At 33.9% G+C, this 26,043-nt stretch overlaps 1 protein-coding gene across 4 annotated transcripts in view; it reads left to right on the plus strand.

The window, feature by feature from the left end:
* The window catches only part of Nrx-1 (Neurexin 1), a 196,038-nt gene that overhangs the window by 161,312 nt on the left and 8,683 nt on the right, over positions 1–26,043 (plus strand). Inside the window, exons 9-19 of one of the 4 annotated variants that reach the window (XM_076126468.1) lie at positions 6,692–6,850; positions 8,184–8,336; positions 18,886–19,005; positions 20,747–20,939; positions 21,126–21,317; positions 21,614–21,757; positions 22,008–22,222; positions 22,632–22,749; positions 24,330–24,929; positions 25,301–25,501; positions 25,798–25,914. In XM_076126468.1, coding sequence (XP_075982583.1) covers positions 6,692–6,850; positions 8,184–8,336; positions 18,886–19,005; positions 20,747–20,939; positions 21,126–21,317; positions 21,614–21,757; positions 22,008–22,222; positions 22,632–22,749; positions 24,330–24,929; positions 25,301–25,501; positions 25,798–25,914 — 2,212 coding nt within the window. The remainder of the gene's footprint in view (positions 1–6,691; positions 6,851–8,183; positions 8,337–18,885; positions 19,006–20,746; positions 20,940–21,125; positions 21,318–21,613; positions 21,758–22,007; positions 22,223–22,631; positions 22,750–24,329; positions 24,930–25,300; positions 25,502–25,797; positions 25,915–26,043) is intronic. The other 3 variants (XM_076126469.1, XM_076126472.1, XM_076126473.1) reach the window with 3 other exon arrangements.

Here is a 26,043-nt window from a genome sequence, read left to right on the forward strand (position 1 = left end):
TATTTTTTTTTTTAACCCATTACTGTCCCACTGCTGGGCAAGGGTCTCCTCCCGTAATGAGGGAGGGGTTAGGCCTTAAGTCCACCACGCTGGCCAAGTGCGGGTTGGGGACTTTGCATGCCCTCAATAAATGTATTAAACAAATTTTAGGCATGCAAGGTTTCCTCACGATGTTTTCCTTCACCGTTGGAGCATGTGATAATTATTTCTAATACACACATAACTTCGAAAAGTCATTGGTGTGTTGCCTCAGATTCGAACCTGCGACCACTGGCGTGGGCGGTGACAACTTATACCACTCGGCTATCACTGCACTTTAAAACACGTTAAAATCTCTATTTTTAGGCCGGTAATGAAAACACTACATAATTAATGAAAAACTCTTTATAAAACCATCACAATGCATTAAAAACTGTTTAAACAATGGAAAAGGTAAATAAAATATTTAATGCTGTTGTTGGCTTTTCGCATACATTTGTTGATTTTTATTTCGAAACATTGATCTTTTATTTTATACTTTTGATTAATGATAGAGTCTATTAATGTTGAGACTGTTCATTAAGGTAAATATTATTTTATACTAATGTGGGGTAGTTTTCCCATCTCATTTGAATCAGTTATCAAATAGTATCTGCATATATGTAGGAACCTAATCCTAAGAGTTAGATTTTAACCGTATTCTTATAGAATGGCGCTTTTTATAGATACAAACTTTTCTAATTAAATACACATTTTTTAAGAATTAATTATTCTCAGTTCTTTGACAGCAGAATGTCGCGTTATACTGAAATTATAATAATTTCAGCACGGCTACAAAACATCAACTAAAAAGTAATAAGTAATACCCTAATTGATTCTTGAACAGTGACTTCCTTCACCCTTAGGCGAGTATTACAAGATACATATGTATTTATCTAAGAGAAAGCAACAAGCTTAAAATTACAAAACCTTAACTTGTGTTATCTTGAACCAGTTTTCAAATGTTCCACTTGCGATAATATTTAGATTATCGATTTGTATTTCAAAAGGTATATAGCTTTATATAGCTTTTCGTTGAAATATTGGCACTTTAGAAGTACCTAACTACATTTCAAGCGAAATTGAGGTAGCTTGATGTCCGTGTTTTTAGTCTATAGTAGGTATAGATATTAATATATTATAACGATAATATATGTTAATAGTATCTATTTAATATTAGTGGATATGTAATATTTGTGACTTTATTTAAATAAATTAAATCGAGCCCGTTGTCGCAAGAATATCGCAAAGGTCTGAAATGAGAGAAAGGATAGGCATTGAATGCACCACTCTGTAATTCTAAAAGTCTGTATAAATTACTGTCTGACCTACGAGTAGGACTGTAGGACAACTACATTGAACAAACAACTTCAAAAAGTAATGGATGTAGGGTTACCTACCCACCACTAACTATGGGGTGTAGGTTAGGGTCTTTTTACCATCTTTCAAATATTCTAAGTTAACTAACTATTTATGTATATTAATAAAAAAATATTGCTAACAAAACAAGGTATGAAGTACCACGTGTCCAAATAAATAGGCATGCATACTTAAAAACATATATCTAAGAAGCAAGCTTCAAAAACTAAAAAACAGAACACGAAACAAAAACATAGCATTTGTACATTTATTTTCTTTAAAAGCACGAGTAGCTCAAGAATAGTCGGACGGCACGACCCAATGAATATGTATTAAAGCATTTTTTCAACTCAATAAAACGGGCCGGTGACATTATGAATAAACTCATCCAATTAGTGCGCTGTTTAATTACCACCTTCTTTGTGTTTTACTAAACAATGCTATTTTTTACGATGGACGGCGTTATGCGGTAGTAATTGGACTTTAGAAATATGGCTTTTTTGTTTTATTGGTGTTTGTGTATTTATTGATCTGATCAAGGTTGATCTGATTTATTGCGGTTTTCTATGAAACTTCTGTGTTGTGTAAAGATTTTAATACAATTCAGCATTTAAGACTATAATCATAATAGCTCTATCTTGTCGTCTGTCGACGTCTGTATGAGCTCCAAACGGTAGTATGCGACAGCTAATCACTAAGTCTGGCATCCAGTTCCTGTGTAGGTTAAAGTGCTATTGAATTGATCCTATTTGTATTGGTAATATACCCAATAGAAGCCCTCAGTTTGGTAACGTGCCCGGTATGTGTCGGAAAGCAAGCTCTATACTCAATATGGGATCAACAATAGTGTGCAAATACAATCCACCTTAGCCGGTACCGTCCTTCACATTCAAAAGGCGTAATGTTAGAAAAAAAAATATCATCAGCTGCTGGTTTATGAATCTGCTACATGGATCACTGAACGGGTCACCCTTATGCGTATTCTTACATTCCCCTAACTGCCAGACACTACCCTTACTTAACTTTTTAGGGCAGCCCATTGAGCAAAAATCAGTTATAAAACTATTCTACCAGCCCCTATCTCTAACCAAAAGAACTTTCAACTGCATTGACATTTCAGTAAAACAAATACCACATACGTTTTAGAATTGAGTAGTCAAATAGACGGCTATAAGCGGTCATGCCGCATTCAAACATGGCTTGGGAAGCGACATATGACACTATTGAAGCATGGATTATGCAAGTTACGTGTCGATATTGGAGGCCAATGATGCCTTGCGTTTTGTTAATGCATGTGGAATTCGTGCCACTATGTTCACATTCTGCACGTAAAAGAATAAACGAATTACTGGGTAGCGGATATAATAATATTAGTCTATTTCAGGCTGATATTTAGGCTTGAATAACAGCAAAATTATGGCTTTAGTTGTGAACATTATCAAATGTGCACGCAGAAACGCCTACAAAAAAATAATAGCAAAGCAATGTACAAATATTTTTTGCGGTAAATATTTTGCCAGGCGCTTGGCAAATGTACTTCTTCGTCTGTTTACATTTGGTTAGCGTTCGTTTTAAATTAAAAAGTGTGAAAAGAAAGCTCAGAAATACGACCACAAATGTAAGTTTTAGAAATAAAACTAAACGATAAACATCTGCGAAGCGTCATAAATTTATATTAAAGCAGAAATGAGGGTGATATTTCTCGAAACTTAGTTACAACTAGTTAGCTCTTTCCGACTAATATCTTTTGCTAGGCGCTTGGATGAGACGCTCCTAGTCTCAACTTTCAGAAATATGAGAAAAGCGAAACAATTCTTTTCAATGTTTTACGAGCAATTGTGAAGTTTTCTTGAATGTAATCGCGCGAAAGGGAATCCTTAGTTCGTTAGTGAGTAGAGAATAGTTGCTTTATAAAAATGTGAAGGTGATTTTTTTATGTCTACCGTCCGTCGTATTTCTCACCTTTCGTTTAGGCAGGAGTGCCTACTTTATGTAACTTATCAGTGATATTTTAAGATATTGTTCGTTTTTTTACTACAAATATTTTTAAATATGTGACATTGTTAAAAAAATAAATAATAGCTGTACTAACGGAATTAGACAAAACTCACATTAAGGTATGTAAAAGACAAGATAGGTTACTTATAGAGCAGAACCGAAACTGCATATTTCAGTAAGTTGAAGAAATATTTGTTCCTATTACGATAAGAAGTCTCAGTTACTACTTCTATCCAAACCTGCACAAAGTGTCTGAAAATAAATCCAGTAAACCACCGATCGAGCAAATATTACTATTTGTTCAGACTGTTCAGTCTTTATAATTTTGTATAATATATAGTACATCCACTTAGTAGAGAGCCATCGCGTGCACGATCCATCTAGATTACAATTAAACGTTTTGTGTATTTCCAAAATAAAGTAGCCTGTGGATCATCGATGTTCTTAAATCTGAATTTTGTACCTACACCTCCGTATCCAACAGACCAATCATCACATAAGCCTTTGGATCACTGATGTTCTAAATTCTGAATTTTATATACCTCCGTCAGTCGTGATTGCATGCAAGGCTCTCCACTTAGTTTTTGAACTATACTACGTGTGTTATAGTAAAGTTTACACAGGAAATAGTGGCAAGAGCACGTAAGCTTATAGTCTTTGGTGTCGTGTAAACTGAAGCTTTGCACTTGCCACGACAGGACAGACTTGGCTAGACAACTAATAAGTAGAAGGACGAAACACACGAAATGCTTGGAACAGTTTACAGCGCTCAAGTGCTCACCTTGTTAATGATGTGTGTTTCTGTCGAAAGTTTTATACCTGAATGCACGTAGGTTACCTAAATTTAGGAGTAGACTGACGTATCGTTGGGCATTAGCTAGTAAATAAATAGGGTCTGTTTTCGTGCTAATCAATTTCTGTCGGTTCTTGATTTTAATGAGTTGTAACTGACGATAGTAAATGCTTATGGGACTTTTAAAAAATAAGGCATATAGAAAATCTATACCGAAGTTTGTATTTAGAAGTGTATAATTATAATATGTTACCTGGATACGTTAATACAAGCTCTGCTTAGTTTGGAATTAGATGACCGTGTACAAGTTGTCCAATGGTATTCATATAATTAAATACTTTTCTCTTATCAAAATATAATCATATTCATATAAAGTAACATGATTATAATCTGCAATGTTTTGGAAGCAATACTTGCAAAATAAGTCCTTTTATTTTTCATAGGCAACCGTTTAAAAAACAGATTTTACTATTCTACGATTTTTAAATCTATCTGAATTGTGAACGACTGTATTGCGAGGCCGCAAGGTCTAACCCATACAACCTTCGCTGAAAGGTCTTTAAAGAAAAAAGCCTTTAAAAATCTTTTCACGCGAGCGGCTTTTCAGTGGCGCGGTCATGGTCAAATGTGTAGGCTTGCGTACAGTTTTATGACGTCATAACCGGTTACGGATCAAAAGCCTCCGTGAGCTTTCAGAGATCGTTGAATACCTGTTAGTTTGTTTGGAGTTTAGTGTTGTATGAATTTAGGTTGTATTGTGAAAGATATTGAGCTTTGATTAAGGTATTTGAGTGTATATTTTTAAATTGCTTATTGTTTGTAGTTCATACTTTGAGGATAGATACTATCAGATTTGACATATCGAGTTAATTAATGTAGCAATTATTAATTATTGTTTCATCCATGAAAATACCTTCTACCTTTACATTAAAGCTTTACGTACAAGTCAAATTAATTTTAAACTACGTGTTTTGTTAACAATAGAACATACCTACCTCAAAATACAATCTATCACGACTTCGACTGTCAACTTCAACTTTGTCTCCGGATCTTCGTAAAATTAAAAACATCAAAATAAATATGCTTGTAATATATTTCAATTTTCAAAAAAATCGCAAGAACTTTTAATACAAAGAATTATCGCCAGAATAACAAAAAATCGATCTAAAAAAGATTACATTTCTTTCAAAATCTATTCCGAGCTACATCATGTGCTACACATCTGTGCAAGGTACAATGTTTATCCAATATTATATTTAACGTACAACTTTCATTACAGCTTGCGGTTGAGTATGAAAAAACTTTTGTACGAACATTAGCGAACTTCTTGTTATGATTCAAGTTTGCCAAAGCCTTTGTTCGAGTACTCGTTGTGGTAATAAAGTAATTATTTAGTGTTCCCTCATGTTTGAGAGTGTTTTGTTTTATGGGGAATTATTTAGATTGTATGGTGAATTTTATGAATTAAATAGATTTTGTGATGTGATTTCAACAAAGATCCCGCAATAAAAGGTATTATTTATAGGTTAATCCAGATGTCCACTGATAACTTACTTTTTACCTAAAATAGTCTTATTTAATAAACTCGTTACGTGTTGTGTTGTCGGTGCAGTTTTAACTGTTATTTTCATACGCATGCTGTGGAAGTATGTGATGCATATGATACTTAAAATAATCTTATTCAATTTATAAAAAGCAGTATTTTTGTGTCCCCTGTAAAAATATAAAAAATACATAGCGATTATGTAGCTAGGTAGCTATACCTAGCTACATAATCGCTATATACTTTTAACGTTCTGTAATTGCATATATTATTGAAGTATTGTATGTATTATTGTGTATTATTATTATATATTGTAGCCAATAATATATGCAATTACAGAACGTTATGGAAACAAATATTTTCACTTTTTAGGAATACCTGCTAGAAACGCTGTGAATGAAATAAAATGTATAAATCAAAGAGAAAAAATCCTGACACGAAATTAGCTTGCAACTGTTTGATTCTTGTTCTTATTCTTTTGGAAGTTTTCAAATTAAAACTTGTAATCCTTCGTGACTCTTTCTCAAATAAAAGGTAAAAAAATCACGACTCATTCTGACCAACTCAAATGGAAAAAAATAATTGTAACTCAAAAATTAAGCTTATGGCTACCAACTTTATGTTATTTTCTCTCAGACTGCCTCTGTGGTGCCGTCTTTAGTGTATCCGATTGCTGATCATGAGATCACAGATTCGATTCCCGGGTCTGCCAAAATGCCGTCCTTATTTATTTGAATTTCCTATTTTAAATAATTTATTTCAGGCATTTTAAATCTACAGAATATAGGTTTAAATAATATTTTTTTTTAAATAGAAGCCTGGATTTCTAATGAGAATGAGATAAACCCAAAACCCATCCTGAGAACCAAACCTGGGACCTCGTTATCTACAGTAGCATACGCCAACGTCTAGACCACAGAAGCAGTAGAAAGACTCCACGGTAATTATCAATATATTATATGATTCATCTTTGTCTACAGGTATCAGCAGTTGTAGACGATGTCTACTCAGACCACTCTCACGTGGCCGGCTCGTTCACTATGCTGGCGAGCTCCAGGGCTCATGTCGGAGGGTCCCTCAACGCTAGAGCATTGCCTGGTGCTAGAGTACATACTAACTTTATCGGCTGTTTGAAGAAGGTGAGTACTATCAGATAATTTATTTTGGTTTCTTTACGTAGTTCTATCTGCAGGTTTCTTTATGTTGTGTTAAGGAAATTTTCGTTGTCATGACAATCTGTTAGCAATTTAATGCTATATGCAAAGGACGATAGTTTATAGTGTTGTTCTATACTTGTTCAATACATAAAACACGACGCTAATTCACACGACCGGTAAGCATTCGGTCGTATTGACTTGAAGAAAATGCACCCTTATTATGAAATAAGGACACGGCACACTTTTTGTGCGATCGAGTCTGTGTACTAATGTGGTAAAGTCTATTAAAAACTTAAACTTACCGTATTTTGTTTTTTCTTTAGACTCATACATGTCCAAACAGGAGCGGAATAAACAATACAGCACACTTCATCCCACATTTTTCTTTTTAAATGTCTATCATGATATTCTGCAGACTCGATCGCACACAAAAAGTGTGCCGTCTGCGCTGCCCCTTAAGAACAAGACTAAACATTTTGACAGAGCAGGGATCTTCTTCTATATCATTGAACGCGTCTCTCTAACCTAAGTTCTAAGTAAGTACTACTTCGGCAAAAACTAATATCGAGCCACATCTGATCTGATTACTAGTGCTGACTCCAATGTACATAAAAATATTTCTACCAAGGATTATTTTAATAAAATTAGTATTAACTTAGACCTCAAATGACGAAGCCGTTTTCAAAGTAAAATTTTATTTAGCTCTGTTACATTACGGTATTAAAAGATCCCTGGTAAAATCTGGGTTAGTTCGAGATAAAAGTGAATCCTTTCCTAAAACCCGAAATGCGGTGAAAATGCACGGATTCCTTTTAGATATTCTTTGGAGCGTAAATTTCAAAATACTTACTCTTTTACTTTTTGAAATAGCCACTCCTTTAAAAGGTTTTAAATCTTTCCTCTATCACTTGAAATTTTAGGTGAAATGTAGTTAAACAAACTTTACTCTATTCGTTAAACTTTTAAAACTAAACTAAGATACTTAAGCAAAAAACCTGATGAAGACAAGTTCAAGGATTCGCATTTAAAACATCGTTTAGTTCTTATTACTAATAAATATCCCATCTGAACAGTTCAGAGCCGACCTCTGAATTTGTGGCATTATATATCCCAGTACTTCAAATTGGTTTACTAACATTGCTTTTGTAAATCAAGTTGTCGAAATAAGACCATTATTAAAGCAATATTCTCCTTAAATAAATAATTAGATTCCCTTCAATTGACCATCTACTCCCTAGCCATCCACAACTGTAGCAAGCTTTCGACCATTTTATTACATTCACCACACACATTCTAACTCTAATTCTTTCTCCAGGTGGAGTTCTCAGCAGACACTCTTCGTCTCAACCTGATCGACCTGGCCCGGACCGGGAGCAAGTTGATCACCGTGACCGGCAGACTGGAGTACGCGTGCACTGCTACTGATTCCGCAGACCCTGTGACCTTCACCACTAGGGACGCGCATCTGGTAAGTAGAATTAATATCCAAAATGTTTGATGTTGATCTAAAAAAATGGGTTTAAGCAAAAAAATTTTGGCGCTAAGACGGAAATACTGATGTATTAAAATAAATGGTGAGAGTAGTTCCGTGTTACTATCATTTTCACTAACAAGAAGTATCGTTTTGGGGATTGAAGGTATGTAATGGTTTTTATGATGGAGAGTAGGAAACACAAAATTTGAGTTGAAATAAAGAGGAACGTTAAAGTTACTTTATTACACTTGGGAGTCTAAGAGCGTTTTAGTTTAGTCAAGAAGGTTTCACCGTCATACGTTTAACAATGATGGAAAAAAAAATTGTTTGTAAGGAAGAAAAAAATAAACAATATAGGTAATGTAATAATGTTGTTACATTTAATTAATCTTATGCAAAATAAAATGTATTTCTAGTCCTTCAAGCAGTATTCCCATTTATCACAAACTAACCTAAAACGCTAAACATCCAAGTGACTATATCTATACGAGAGATACGAGCCACTTCAGACGAGATGAGTTGAGAGAATAGCTCGCAATTAATGGCCGGCCTGTAATCTCAGTCGCATTCGTTAGCAAACGTTTAGGAAGTAATTATAGAGGTGCACTCGCTTGATGATAGCAAAAACTGAGGTGGCTTAGAAAATTGTAGGTTTAACTTGAGCTAGGTTGAGAGTCTGATCTGATTGTACTAATTGCTATGATAGTGATAGTCTTTAGAAAGAATACTTCTCTAGAATCGGTAATGGTTTAGATAGATAATGATTTTGATTATGATTTAGATCGATAGCTGATAACACGATATATGCGAGATATTTCTATTTATTCAGAGATTTTTATGGTAGAAATTATGTATTCTGGTGCTAATGACGGGAAAATATGAACACTATAAAAATAGTTCTCGAACACACAAAATCAACCACCCTCGTCCAACGTAAGCAATAAACGAATAAGCAACCAATATGAAAACAGTACCTTACCAAAACCAAAGAGTCATATCGAGAACAAAAACAATACAACAAAACATTCAAAACACGAACATTTTAATCAGCCAATACGTCCGTTAATAAAAAGTCGTACAATCGTCCCCAATTCATTAAAGAGCAAGCGGTCCCTCGCAAAAACTAAGTAGCAATTAAAAACAATGGCTCTGTGGAAAAACCGTGTGTAAAATCCGTCCCGATTAAGATGACCGTTTGGTTCTCGAGAGCACTTTCAAAGAGCGGTCTCTTAAATTTGGCCAAGTGTCGTTCGGAAACTGATTAGATTGGACGGTTATTTGATTTGAGTTAAGGATGGGTTAGTATTGATTGAATGGATGGAATCGGTCGCGTAGAACGTTTGCTAGGTGATGCTTGAGTTTGAGTGAAATTTTACGGGTCGGTGCATGTGTGTGGAAGAAGGTTTTGTTTAGTTATATGTTGAGTAGTACTATTGAATGTTTTTATTCAGTAATAGGTATTTTATTTGAAATAATTCAATTGTTGAGGAGCTTTGTGGTTGTTCAAACTCAATTTGAGTTAAGTAACCGGTAAATCAGATTTCCGTAATCAATCTATATTAAGACTAGTATCTACTGAATCGTCGTGATTAAACAGTTCATTGATTTTGCTGTTGTTGGTTATAAGTTGAAAAATCATCGATAGAGGCAGTTGATTTCTTTGAGAATTGATTATTTTCTAAATTATTGTTTGATACCAGTGTAGAGGCTTAGAATATGTTTATTTTTCAGTACTTAGTTGACTAGCTCTAAAAATAGCAAGTCCTTTCATAATTTGTTTCCATGAAACGAAAAACAGGCGTTAATTATTCAGTCTTTCACAAAACTACCCTACATTTCATAGAAAATTTCAACAAATATTTACTTATTTACTTTTCATGAGTCAATTCAACCTTGGTTCGATATTTCTGTGTTAATTCGCGTTCATATTAATTTGTTTATGGTATATTTCTACGTAGTGTACATTACTTATTCAGGTGTTCCGAGTAAGTGCTTTAAAAGCTATTATTGCGACCTTGGAGTGACCTACACTGATTGCACTTTGTCGTGGATATATGACCTTTTTATTTTCAGCTTGAGTGTAGTAATGTCTCTTTCGAAGTACTGATTCATTTAAACTGTTGACATTAAAAATAAACTTTTCAGCAATGTACTAGCTGTTCAACAGTTAATAAGCAGTAAATACCTGCAGCTAGCAGTGTTTTTTTATCTAACATTAAATTAACAAAATAAAACAAACTGAATTGAACACAGTTTTTGCAAAGTTTTTGAAAATTCTAACAACAAAAGCACAAATTATCTTTTTTTTACCCATTTCTAGCCAAGAATCTCCTCCTAAATTGATAAAGGGGTTATTTCTTGAGTTCTGCTTCATACACCATTCAAACTCATGTACGGCAAAACACGCGATGAATTTATTTTTAAAAAACCATTAATATGTACAACCTACTCCTATATCAGATTCAGTTTTTCCCAGACTTTGATGTTGAAATTTTTCTAAAACATTTCTCGCACACATCCCGGCGAGCATTTACTGAAGTAACCGCTTCCCTTTGAAACTGGCCGTTAAAGTAAATTATTATAGCCCTTGTGGGCAGTTACTGGGTCTAGCTTAGCTCCACTCATTTTAGCTCAGTTAGCTTGAGAGCTTATCTTTGTGAATTATTGTCTTCTGTAATAGGCTTGTGAAATTCTACCTCAGAGATTGTTAAAATCTTTTAGTTAATGATTCGCTCGATACTGATTTAAATAACAGCGCTTATTTTTTTTGTTAAGTTTGAGAGTTAAAAAGTGTTTTTTTTATTTCCTAATAATATTTTCAATAAAACTAATTTCATTCGTAACTGACCCAACTGAAGGAGCGCGATTCTCTACTAGTATCGAGTATAGTATCTATAGAGAACCGACTAGCTATCGAGACATTCTGTATGAAAATCTGATCAACGTCTCTAGCGGGCGCTGCAAAAACTATTTTTACAGCACATTTTAAAATCTCGATACTTGACCACTTGATCAGGACCATTATCAGGTTTTTCTTGAAAAGTACTCGATAAAAAAGAGCTACACATCCAGTTATTTTAAGCATTGATTTACTACACAACAACAAACATTTCACACCACCAAACATTTGCTTTCCACAACCACACAATAGAAAAAATAGAAATAACAAAACCCAACAAAAAGTCGAGTCACCACTCCGTAGCTCCGCCCACTCATTCCTTGCACAGCAACGAACCCATCGGGTTTCACCCACCCTCAGTTAGGGTTAATGGAAATAACTGATTTTAATGCCAAGATAGGCTCGCTAGGGAAATGTTGGGGCCGTTGAGCCCAGATTTGGGTATATGGACCCTTCTTATGTTTCGATTTTTGGCTGGTGAATGACCTTAACAGAATAGAATGGCTAGATAAAAGTGCTTTGGTAAGTGTATCGGCTAGACAAATATTCTTTTAAAGGTACTTGATGGTTGCGTGAATGGAGGGTTTTTGCTATCGAGTTAAGATGTAAAAGGTTAGTAATGCTTCTAAAATTATGAGTTTACGATCTTGTTAAGACTTATTTCGGTACCTTTTGCCTTTAAGATGGTATTGATTATATAAATATTTTAACAATTGGGAATAAGAATTACAAAAACGAAGAATGTCATTCGAAACTTTGGTTTTACATATCCATTTAAATATAATTTATAAAATCTATACACACATTGCACAGACATAAAAATAAGCCACTTATTCTCATGGAGGTAGGGAGAGACCATCGAACAGCACAATTTCTAATGTATATAAGATAAAAAAATTCGATGCAAAAATCATAAATACAATACTTTAATACAATGTAAAACCAAATTACTAAATAAATCTATATTATTATGTACGTTCTGTTTTGTCACAGTAAATGCCTACAGTTTAGAAATAATATTCCAATTTCCATATTAGTATAATAACTAGCACATCACACGTTTAATCCTCGCAGGTTTGAACGAAAAGCTTGCTTTTATCGGATTACGGGATGCGTAATTACGGTTATTTTAGTTGCGTGGTAATATTTTACGCGGCTCGGTAACCGTAATGTAAGCTTTATATGTTATACGTAATGTACATAAGTGAAAACATAGTGGAATGTTACTTTATAATGTATTATTTGTATCATTATATAATGTTTCATGGTCAACTTAGTGTCAAAATTGTTAAAGCTCTAAAAGCCCTTCGTTATGGCTTAAGCAAAGTTATTTTTATTACAACGAGACCGACTTTTAATAATCTTTCGAAGCAATGAGACGGCCTCTTCGTGTCTTAATTTTTCATGTGTCTTACATTTCACAGTCGAATTAAGTACATATGTTATTGAGTATATAGGTAAACATTGACTAACGCACAGTTCAAAAATAAGGCCCTGCAAGACTCATAAATGTATGGAACAAAAACGAAAGAAAGAAAACGAAACGCATTTTGGATCAAAACTGTTACATTGGGAACTTTATCTCCATTAACCAACGTGCAACATGACTTTCAGAGCCAAAATATAGCGCGGTGTGAATTCAAAATGGTTTTTATAACAGTGGCATGCGCACAGCGAGAACTCTCTATCACAATAATCCTATTTTCTTTTAATCTCACATTTTTATAGCTTTATTTGGGTATATAAATTGACTTTTGTGAAAAAAGTGGCTTTTGTTTGAACCCAGTCTTAAGCTATCGCCTTGCTGAAATCGGTTCCGCAGCTTAGATGTAACAGACCATGAACTTGTCTTTTACACGATAATAATTTAAAAAAAGAATTGCCTTCTAGGCAAATATCATTTGAGTAGCACTCCCAAACAAACATAATATAATGTATACAAAATTAAGAATTTTCATGGACATTTCAAAAATTACTAAATAACTTAACGGTCGCCGTGGCGTAGTGGTTAATGTGGTCGCCACGCCGCTACCGGGATGTCGTGGCTTCAATTTCCAAACAGTGTTTTCGGATCTGGTTCAGTCCCCGCGACAAAAAATCGGTATCATGGAACAACATGGAGCATTCCATGTTGTTCCGCATTTCAAACAACCATCAAACGGCTCTCCCAATAGAGAGTTACGAGATAAAATAAAATAGACGAATTGAGAACCTTCTTCTTTTATAAAGTCGGTTAATAATATAGATACGTATTCGTATGTTTAACATACAGGGTGTAATTTGCAACGATTGCACAAAGGGCGGTGTTTTTTGCGAAGTAATTGCGAACGGCTGCATTTTGTGTCGGGGTTTAATAGCTTTGGTGCTCCTGTATGGAAAGCGGATTTTATTTTAAAGTGAATAATGGTGGTCTGTACTATTATAATATACTAGCTTTTACCCGCGACTTACCCGCCACCTTAATTTTCCCATTATGCGTAATTTTCCTTGGGTAAAAAGTACCCTATGTCCTTTCTCGGGTATCAAAATATCTCCATACCAAACATCATACAAATTTAGGCGTGATTGAGTAACAGGCAGACAGAGTTACTTTCGCATTTATAATATTAGTACCTATGGATTATAAGTTTATGCAAGAGTATTAAAGTAATAAAACAATAAATAAAGCCATAGATACTTCCACATTCAATCAGTGTAAGCTGGATACTGTTGTTGGTTCCTAATTACTTAAAGTACGTCACATTCATTCAATAGTTAAGCAGTTAAACTTCAACAAAAACCATTCCTTACGTACACTTGAGCCTTTTGAAAAAAGAGTCACCGATCCTTATGATTTAATATAGCCTAGAATATAAAATATTAAGAAAATTTCGTTTTCAAACGGTCTTCAGATTTTATAGAAAATTTATATTAAGTCATTTATAGTGTTATTATATTAATATTATATATATTTTTAGTCTAAGAGACTAATAAAGTTCAATCAAAATTCGATATCCAATAATGGAAAATCTACACACATCGACTCTGATTCAAAAGAGTTGAAACTGACCAGAATCTACAATAACTATTAGTACAAAGCCTAGCATTAGTAAGACGTAATTTTATCGCGTTGGGGATCTGACCTCAGAGCCTATTAGGCCTCTAGGGTCACCCAAAGGTCAAAGGACTAGATACGCTTGTAAGCGAATTTGTACGCTTATAAGCTTAGGATATCGTTTAGTTTTCAGGGTTAGATATTTGAAAATATGGTGTGAACGAATTTTTTAAGTGTATTCTTTCGATGGCAGTGAATATGGTAATCAGTTGTACTAAACTTTGTGTGAGAATTTTATAAAATCTCATTCGCATTCTATTCGACCTGGAAATTGAAGTATGACCTTCGTAACGCGCTACTAGAACTAACTACACGTGATAATCCTACCTCTAAGATTATCGGTACGATTAACAGTACGTACGGAATAAAAAAAAATAGTTTTGAACGAAAAGTACAACTCATAATAATATTTCATTACCAGCCTATGCCTGTGTTTCACTGCTGGACAAAGGCCTATCTCGTAGACTTACAAAACAAATCATCAAGAAAAGTAATTCCTTCAAAATATCATGATATCAATGTTAATATGGCAGAGCAGTCGCCATTTATTTCATTCTCATAATCAAACTAAAATTATAAACGTGTTTTGTTAACCAAGTTATCCATCTTCAAAAACAGTAGACAAACAAAAACATAGAACCTAAAACACTATCTTAGATCTACGTCTAGTCTAAATTAATCGTAGCTGTCTATGCGGGCAAGCTTTGTACAGAGTAAGGCTGCGTTTCTATTAAAGTGCGAAGTACCTAGCGATGTATGAAGAAAAACTACCAATAGGACTGATTAGCGAAGTTGTATATTCGTAGGTAAATAAACGCATTAAGAAATATTCTAGTGTGGTTATTTTTACAGGAGGATTAAGCATCTTAAACGACCTTCGTAGAGTAGTGGTAAAGAAGGTTGTCACGCTATGATCAGTGCGTTGGGAGGTCGTGGGTTTGTTTATCGCAAAGAATAACGCTTTGTGCAATCTTTTAGTTGCTTTGGTTGGTATTTTATTTAAGTGATTTGTATGTTTATAAAAGTCGATACAAGAAACATCTAAATATCTTTAAAAAAATATAAAATAAAATCCTAAAGAAATCTTATTTTTTCTTCGAGCGCAGCCTCGTTACCTTGCACATCTCTGGTGAAAGCGCAGCCTTACATTCTTAGCTGTACTTTAAGTTTCAGTGTTCAGCTGGCAGTTACATATTGCAACTACTTATTATATGTCGAAAACTGTTTGCAATATATAGTTTTGAATGTGTTATTCGAATTTGTAGGTTTTTTGATCAACTAAGATGTAAAATTATAAATGGGCTTTAACGTAATTAGGTATAATTATTATGGTTTGCATGATGACTTGGCGAATAATAGTAAGCCAATTACGTGCTTAATAAAGAAGAAAAAAGTAAAGAATGATAGTATTTTCAAAGTGTTAAATAAATATTTTTTTTATATATAATAGAAAAATAAAATAAAACATTTTTTTTAATACGAAAATTTAAGAAAAGTAAAAGCGGTTTTAATTTTTAAAAATAAAAGCTACTAGTTTGGAACAGTTACTTTTCGACTTGCGCAATAAGGACAACTTAAATACTAAAATATTTTTAAAGCCCCATAAAGTACGCAGTTAAGACTGTTACGTAGAACACAGTAAAGCACTAGCACTAACAACAATAACATAGCACTAGTTAGTGCTATTAGTGCAACTATTAGTGTTGTGTGCAAATTAATTAATTTACGACTAAAGCTCGTAGTCGAGAACGTTATAATTATGTATGTGCAGTTTTAGATTGTTATGTTCGAAATTATTGCCGTTTTGGTTGTTTATATGTTAAATGCTACACAATTTTGATGCTAAAGTCTCTTGTTTTAAAAATATGATGCTTATTTATTTAATACTATATTGTTAACGTCGCTTTACGTACAACTGGTATTGGAAACACAATTTTATCGTTTAATCGAATTGACTTAAAACTTACATAAAATTAGTCCCCGCGACACAAAATGCTTAGTGCGAGTGTTGTCTTTTAAAGTATGAAAAATCATGTCATTGTCAAATTATTCTCGCATCCCATTAGGCTTGTATGTAGACCTAGCAAATACTAAGGTCGTGTAATAAACGTGCCACCGAAATACGGAAGCAATTTGAATGCCAAATGGTTCTCTCAAGAACTACTCATCGTTACATTAACGGATTGTGAAGGTATTTCTTTTCTTAAAATAAACATTTTATTTTTCAGCAAGAGTGGTTAAAATCTTAGCACATTTTAATTTGGTATTTGACCGATGCTGCTTCTTTCATCATTGTCCACCCTTTTTTTACTAATATTCTACCATAAAGTAACTCCTCTTTAGACTACTACCACTATCAAATACACAAAACTTCAGCAACAAATAAATATCCTAATCCCACACGTTATCTACAAATAGCACTTCACCACAAAAACCGCGACTAATATCGGAATCCAACCGTACTTAAGTTATACATTGATTGACCACACTTTGATTGTGCCGATCAATAATTCAGTATCTAATGTAACTCGTATTGATTCCGATGTGGAGATTGAAAGCTGATTGTTCTTTGAATATTGTATTACGTTTGTTTGATTTAGTAATGTGTGTGATGGGTACGCCATTTCTGTGCCGCCAGTGTAAAAGGGTACAAGTCTAATTTTGTCGAAAATTTGTTTATATTTTAAGTTATCAAAATGTTCAGAAAAACATGCTCTATCGATTGGTGAAAAGAGATATTGTTTATTTTAAAAAATGAGAAAGTTAGCCATGTGCAAAGGAGGTAAAGTTACACTTGAATATGTCACAAAAGTGGGACATAAGTGTACTATAATATCTTAAGTAATTTTCTACAAAATAGGACTTATATCCTTTTTCATTAGAGGCACAGATTTTAAATATATTTATGTTGTAGAACATTTTCATGGAACTGATTTTGGTAAAGCGGTGTTTCATGTTGTATTGATATGATTAATTTAGCCAGTGAAAATGTTATTGATGTTTTCTTGTAAGAATTGCTTAATATGAATTCGGAGTTTGTTACAATGTGAAAGTTTTCTCGTACATAGTACCTAGTAATAATTGAAGACAAACCCAAGATTTTGAATAAATGAAAATCGAACAGATAAATAGCTACTTTTCAAAAAAGTGTTGACCCTGAATATAAATAAGCTTTCCCTTCATCAAATTTCTATTATTCTTCAGACCGTTGAATAACCGCCAACATTTTTAATCAACAAAGGAAATCCTAAATATTTTGCTCCCGAAACCCTAATAATGCCAAAAGCTTTCCTAATCAACGCTTAAGTGATCTTTACAAAATATTTTCACTTTATCTTCTGCGGTCAAAAGAATTTTAAAGATGAACGTCGATGTGTACCTATATCTGATTTTACTTCATTGAATTTGTTTCATTTTTCATGATGTTACACTAAGATAAGTTTTTATAACATTGGTCTTTTGATATTTGTTAATAATTTTAACAAATGGGACATTTGTTAAAATTATTAACAAATATAATCTGATGAGCAAGGGTAATGTAAAATCTCCTGTAATGAGGGACGGGTTTGTCCACTACGTGCGGGTTGGGGACTTTGCTTACCTTCAAGAAAAAGTTCTGAATAAGTCCGGCATGCAATGTTGCAACACGATGTTTTCCTTCACCATTGGTACCGTTGAAAATTAAAACACACATAAGTTCGAAAAGTCATTGGTGAGTTGCCTCAGGTTCGAACCATTAACCATTATTATTAATGTTGTTATACTTCCAAAGTCTAATTACAATTTACCTACCAATATTGCTTGCGTGATAGTAAAAGAAATTACTGTAGAAAAACCTATAATTCCATAGTATAGTAATATAGATGAATACGTAGATACGATATATTTCAATGCCATCCGAGTGTACAATGCAAAATTGATCAAAGTCTATATAGACACAGCTTTTATGGGAACCAATTGTTTGCTGCGAGTGGTTTCTGGGAAGCCGAGGTCGATTTGACTTGCTGGAATTGTTGTAGCAAATATATTATTTTTGAATTGGATATTTATAAATTGGCTAGTTATTCTAATAGTCATCGATATTCACACGAGTAGGTACCTGCAAATACAGGATGGCGTAACAAATAATAACTTTTTAGAATTTGATTGGATACATTTCACAATGTACAATTACGAGTAACCAGAGCAGCAGATAAAGTCTGATTTAGTCTATTTTTTATTGCGTTCAACCTCTTCATGTCTAATTAACAACTATTGACTGACAATGAATTAACTGATACTGACAAAAGTAGCTAGATTTATCTGTATCCAGATATTATTATGTCTTCAGTTTCACTAGAATAATAATGATCAGTTTTATTGCTTTTAGATAAATTATTTAATAGAATAAAACAAAATGTAAGGAATAACATATCGAGCATTTTACGTGTGTATCTTATTATATGTAATTTTACTTTTATTTTTATTAAATCAATATTTACCTATAGAAATGGTAAAATCGACCGTATTATTGTGTGACATCTAAACTAATACAATTTATTTTATCACAGATACTACCAAAATGGGAAGCAGTGAAGACGGGCACGATATCATTCAAATTCCGCACCAACGAGCCAAACGGTCTCGTCCTCTTCAATATGGGGGCGAAACCGCCAAGGGTAGGTTGCACGGTAAGGGGTGAAGCTTTTGGGGTCAGACCAATCACTTAAAAGATTATTATCATCAGCATTTGACAATCACTTGAGAGAATCATTCAGTTCATCACGGCCATGTCATTGGACGCTTTGTGGGGTCTTCGTTGATGTTCAAGAGTTTGTTGTTATGTTTGAAAAGGTTTCGGGGTGAGGTGATTTGGGTTTGGGTAAAGGAATTTGTGTTTTCGAGACGACTTTTTCATTTTAGGATCGTTTTGTTCATTTTGTTTTGATCTTGTTTAATTTCAATGTATTTTTTTATTTATGTTAGGTAGGTTTTCCTACTAAGTTTTAGTTGTTTACTCTTTGTTACAATGATACCAATCACTGTAACCTTAATTTCAATTTCTTAGATTATAATTGATTTTGTCATTATTAATTTTATTATAACAACATCAAACTCATGAACACTTTAAACGATAACAAGCAATATTTAAATCTAGGACGTGCGATACCCCACCAACCTCAATGGAAACGTAAATCTCCAAATTTAATAATACCGACCAAAATTTACGAGAGAAAATTAAGAAGTCCCTTTTATTAAATCGCTTCATGTAATATGGACTGACTTATAATAAAATTTTGATTAAATCTGTTGGAGTATTTAATTTGATCAAATCATCGTTATCCGTTGAGGTGCTGCATGGTAGGTTCGAGTTGAAAAGAGATTAAAATAAGATCACAGATATAGGGGAATTTGTGTATGGTACCTTATAAAGTTTCACCCACTTGATGATGTGAATTTTTTATGTTTATCTGTCTGTTATAACCTGGTACGCACTGTAGAACTAACGCACAAATTGACCCCCTCAGCACTACACGAAATGCTTTTAAAGAACACGTTGTCAAACGAAATAAAATTGTTCCTTTCTTCATTGGTATTTATTTTTATGTTTGGTGTATAACTAGGCAAATTATGGGACCAAAAGAAGTGCAGTCTTGTATAGAAAGGGCTTTATTAATACCTACACAAATTCGCACCATTTCGTCCTTAGAATCACTTTCAATTTTAAATAGATTTACTAGTTCGACTAAAATAATCTTGATTAGATAAAATTTGAATTCATTTAGCTTGTCTTTGTGTAACTCAATAATGCCTTCAAATAACTTCACATTGAATATAAACTATTGCGGGAGAGTTAGTACTGAATTTACTAGTATTTGCATGTCTGGTCCCGAATGTTAGTATTCAAAATGGTTTGCGACTAGTTTGCATATATTATTTGCAGTCAGACGAGTTTTTTGTAGCTACGCTTTTATTGATTTCTGTTGTTTCAAACATAGATTCAGCTTTTTATTTCTACTACTGTTCTTTATTGATACGTCTATTTTCTTCTCTTATTCTAGGTATATTAGATACAATTTGATTTCAGTAACAATAGTTAGAAACGCTTTTATATCAAGCACTATTTTTCTATATATTTAATATGTAGCGGATAGTATATTTAGTATGTAGTGCTTATTATAATTAATATAAGTATTATCATATGTATCTACAAATGTATTTACGTATATACCCTGGCTGTTTGGAGTAATGCAATATCTATATATTTATACTAAAAAGATATTGGTCTGACAGGGAAATTGTAAAAAATATTGAATAAAGGAACAGTCTTTTTGATCAAAGCAATCCTGATTCCAATGTGTGCCTTCTATTGTGACGTCATATGTCTTAGTTTCCAAGCAGATGTCTCATCACACCACCGTCATATTCCAGGCTGATCTCTTCGCGGTTGAGATCCTCAACGGTTACATATACGTGCACATTGACCTGGGCTCCGGAGGAGTGAGGGTCAGGGCATCTAGGAGAAGAGTTGATGATTCACACTGGCATGACTTCTTGTTGAGAAGAAGTGGAAGAGATGGGAGAGTGACTGTTGATGGGGCCAATGCTGAGTTTAAGACACCGGGTAAGTTAGGTTCCGTTGGTTTATTCAAATTTTCTTTTATTCAGGACATTGATGAATATTTTACACAGCTCCATTAAATATCATATCACGTGAACCAGTTTTTAGCTACGTTTACGGAGACATCATAAAAAACCTTTATATCAACTAAAAACTGATGCTTGATGTTGATGACTATTTAAATTTCAGGAGAGTCAAACCAGCTGGAACTAGACGGGCCACTATTTGTGGGAGGCCTAGGTTCAGAGTACTCAGCGTCGAGGACACCACCAGCTTTATGGACTGCAGCGTTGAGACAAGGGTTTGTGGGATGCATCAGAGATTTGGTGTTAAATGGAAAACCTCAGGATTTGACGGCGTTTGCAAGGCAGCAGGATTCTGGTAAGAAAAGAAAAAGAATTTTAGTCAGTTGTACTTATCGGTTGAGAATCGGCTTACCAACGTACTCAAGTTTGATCTTGAGTATAGCTTATTACACCAGAAATGGATTAGCGTTTGGTGATTTGAATTGATAGTCTTCGTGTATCTGAAGGAAATATAAACCTAGCCTTGTAGTACCTAATACAACAGTAGTACAGCGATTAAAAAGACCTGCAGTGGCATGCAATTTCAAAAGCTCAAGTAAATTAAAGTCTAGATATACAATTAATGACATACTTCTTGTTTCTATTCCACAGCATCGGTTCGTCCAGCCTGTCATGTGTTGATGAAGCAGTGTGTCAGTTCTCCCTGTCAACATGGAGGATCCTGCTCTGAAGGATGGAACAGACCACTGTGTGATTGTTCTATGACCAACTATGGTGGACCTACTTGTGGAAGAGGTAAATTTATTTATAAGTTTGATTTACTCCTGAGCGAATATTATTGAAATCGCTTTATACATAAATCATGTAACGTAATCAATAATTCATACTTTATAAATCTTATGCATTTCGAAATTTTTATTTGAAGTGTCTTTGATTGCTAATAAAAAGTAATTCATTGGAAATACAATTTAAGTTGGTTTTAACCGACTTACCTTAGCGAGTAATATTTTGTCGATCTACAACATTTCATCTTTTAAATTTCCAGAGGCTCCAACAATCTTCCTCAACGGTAGCCAGCATCTCACAGCAGCATTAGGACCTGAACACATAACACAGACTGAGGAGTTGTTGCTTCGCTTTCGCACCAGTAGAGCTGGTCTTTTACTTCGGACTGCTTCGGAACATTCGGCTGATAGGATAGAACTGGCGGTAGCTGCTGGGAGAGTGAGGGCCAGTGTACGATTAGGGGATCGAGAGAAGGTGGGTACTAAATGAAGATGATTATACCAGATTATCTTTAGTATTCTCATGCCCATTAAAAGATGTGATGGGACCTTCCAGAATACCAAAACGTTCCTGGAACTTAATTTGATTAATTGAATTTAACAACGCCAGATTCTAGACTGCTCTCCACAACGCCAACTCCGCCAACTTAATTAAGTGAGATAATACCGGCTGTTATGGAATTCAGTTATGTAAAACAAAAGAAAGAAAAACTGCTCATGAAATACAAAATATACCCTGGATTTCCTTTCTATCTAAAAAAATACATTCACGAAATCTTACTTGTCTCGTAAATTAAGACTTTTTTGAAAACAAAACCATGTATCGGTAATCAGTTTTCTTACTTGTCGCATATTTTAATGCGGTACAATTTTCTTTCATTCAGAATCTTCTGGCCGGGACCAACGTCGCAGATGACAACTGGCACACAGTACGTTTCTCGCGGCGGGCATCGAACCTCAAACTGCAAGTAGACGGCGCGCAGGCCGTACGCGGTATGTTATGTACGTATGCACGGGGCACCACCCGCACTACTTTTGTTTTCACCCCTATGTAGACGACGATAAGGTTGGTTTTGCTTTGGCTGCGGTGTTCAAAGTGGAGTTGGAAAATTTTATACAGAATATACTTTACATAAAAATACAACAGGTATTCTAAATTATAAATGATGAAACAGTATATTGACAAAGACTAAAAGGTTAAATATTTCAGAAATATAAGTATATGTATACAATATAATAATAAATTGACAAGAAAGCTTCTTGTTACTCAGTAGCTTTATATCGGTCATAATTGAAAAAATGACAATCTGGCCAAAGCTTTGGATAGTTTTAACCCATCAGTGACCCACTGCATTGGTCTCCTCTCGAATGAGGGAAAGTTTAAGCCTTAGGTCTATGGTGGCTAAGTGCGTTTTCGGGACTTAAGGTTGTAATATTCGAATAAAATTATATTAATGTACTAAAATTACCCGTTTTGACTACATAAGATACAGATTAATGTAGTTCATATTTCGAGCATTTGATTTTATGAAATGATTAATATTAATATACAGGATAACATTAATTAAAAATAAATAATATTAACATCCAAAAAATATTTATCAAGAATTATGACATAAACCCACACAAATAAAAATCAACACAGAACAAACAAAACTAGAACTAATATTAAGGAACAACGCAGTCAAACCAAATAAAAATAGTCAATAAGAGAGAAATTTGAATTAACTTGAGATCAAGTGAATTCAAATTTGACACTTTTCAATGTCTTCTGAAGAGTGTATAACTGTTAGACGTCCTATTAGAAGTAGTATAGATGCTTATTTTACGTTGTTTGATAGTTGGCACTGTGATTCACCATTCTTTTGTACGCTATTGTTTCTTAATTCATTTATATTCATTTCTTCTTGTAGTATCCTATGTGTATGTGCTTAGACTTATGATATAAACGCTGCTCAGTCATTCAAACCAACATAAAATCTAACATTTTCAAATCTTATATAAAAACTGTAAAAAATTACATCTTGAACATTTTGGCCTATTTTCTTCTTAGAGCAGCGTTTATCTAAACTTATCTATAAGAAAAATCTGTGCGTTTCAAAATTGTTGATGATGAAATTCTTATTAATGACATTCCAATATACTCATAGGACTATTCCTATAAGTATTTGGTAAACTAATTGTATTCTTGTCTGACACAGTATTGCAAGCTCTGGTAATAAATGTCTGTGAGAATGGGTATAATAGTAGCAGTGTAAAGAATGCTGATAACTTCCGCTAGTTAATTTGCCTATAGAAGATTTAACTTTATGTCGGTAAAAGAATATTCTTCAAGAGTTGTTGCTATGCATTGTCTTCTAGCAGTTGATTGTCTATCTGAATCATCAGCATAAACATCTATCTAAGCTTGACTATCACGTAAATCTGCAGTACTAAATGTAAATAACTTCAAATACTGGCTGCTAATAAAATTCTATGGAAGTTTACTTTGCTAAGTTATTTTTCTTTTAAAGTCAATGTTGTGGTTAGGTGTTTCGTATTAGATTTACTATATGGTACTAAAACGTGAGTTCGTTTTGCAGCTGAGACAATTTTAGGGAAAGCGTCTACGTTAGAAATATCGACGTTACATTTAGGAGGACTGTTTCATCCTGAAGAAGAAATCCAGATGACGTCAACACTACCGAACTTTGTCGGATATCTACAAAAGTTTGTTTTCAACGGTATAAGATACATTGACATGGCTAAGACTCTAGGAGTTGGTAGTAATGATGAGACTAACAACATCTACGATACTTCCAATTTGATATTCACTGGAAAATTCGTGAAACCTGACTCTTTAGACGTTTATAAATCTGTAACTTTTAAATCAAAACATACGTACGTCGGTTTGCCGTTACTCAAAGCTTATGCAAACACGTATTTGGACTTTTACTTCCGAACGACGGAGATGGATGGCCTATTGTTTTACAATGGAGGAAAGAAGCAAGACTTCATAGCGATAGAGTTGGTAAATGGTCACATACATTGTGTGTTCAATCTTGGGGATGGTGTAGTGACTATGAAGGATAAATTGAAGAACTTCTTGAATGACAACCGGTGGCATGCGGTGTCTGTGAGAAGACCGACGCCTAAGATTCATACGTTACAAGTTGATGATGATCTGGAAATGCATACTACGAGTAAGTTGACTTAGCACGAATTATATACTAATTTTGTTTTAAATAAATCTTATTGGTAAGAAAAAGTAGTGTGTTACTATAATAATATTTTGGCCACAATAATTTCATTTAATGACTTCGAAGTGCGAGTTTTGTCTAACAAAATATTTTCTGGCTGTGAAATTTCTTGAATTATGCCTAATACGAAAATGTAATCAAAGTATTTGTAAAATCTTAATCCCACATAATCTTATCTTTGCTGAAATATGAAATCAATTCCGTACCTTTATCAACTTAAGTATTTATTTAAGTAAGTAAGTGTAAGAGCGTGTTTATATTTTTCTCTTTATCTGTCCTTACTCTTATCTACCCTAACTTCATTATATTTTTAGGTTCAAATCTAATGTTAGAACTAGACAGTGTGTTATACGTGGGCGGAGTGCCTAAGGACATGTACACAGCGTTACCAGTCGGAGTGCTGTCTCGGCAAGGGTTTGAAGGCTGCATGTCCAGTCTGGATCTGCCTGGAGAATCACCGTCACTGATGGAAGATGCTGTTGTACCTAGTTCCTCGTTAGGGTCGGGGTGTGAAGGTAAGTAATATTTTTATAAGTTTGATCGATGAAGAGTATTTGTTGTACTTATTGTTGCTTGTTAGGCAGTGAAACTTAGGTGTAAGTGAAAAGGTTTCTGGTAAAACAATCTGACGTAGATTTATTTCGGATACAAGAACGCTATTACTATTGGGACTATTGAAAGCATTTATTCCTTTTCACTAATGATAGGTGGTATTTAATTTTGATGTTCACCAGAGTTCCCTTATAATTCTGACTCTCGTGAGTAATAAGTTGGATATTTTTATGAACTTTTCCATTGTTATGTTTCGCAGGTCCAACGAAATGTACCCACAATGCATGTGCTAACAAAGGCGTATGTGTGCAGCAATGGAACACGTATGTTTGTGATTGTGACTTAACATCGTTCACTGGACCTACTTGTTACGATGGTACGTAGAATTACATGTAATGATTGTTCGTAGATTCTACTGTTTCGATTCTTTCGATGTTTAAGTTCGTCAAAACATTTTATTTACTTCTTTAGGACATTAATGATGTTATAAAGTAATTTACAGAAT

Source organism: Anticarsia gemmatalis, chromosome 19, assembly GCF_050436995.1.
Source record: "Anticarsia gemmatalis isolate Benzon Research Colony breed Stoneville strain chromosome 19, ilAntGemm2 primary, whole genome shotgun sequence".
Classification (NCBI taxonomy): domain Eukaryota; kingdom Metazoa; phylum Arthropoda; class Insecta; order Lepidoptera; family Erebidae; genus Anticarsia; species Anticarsia gemmatalis.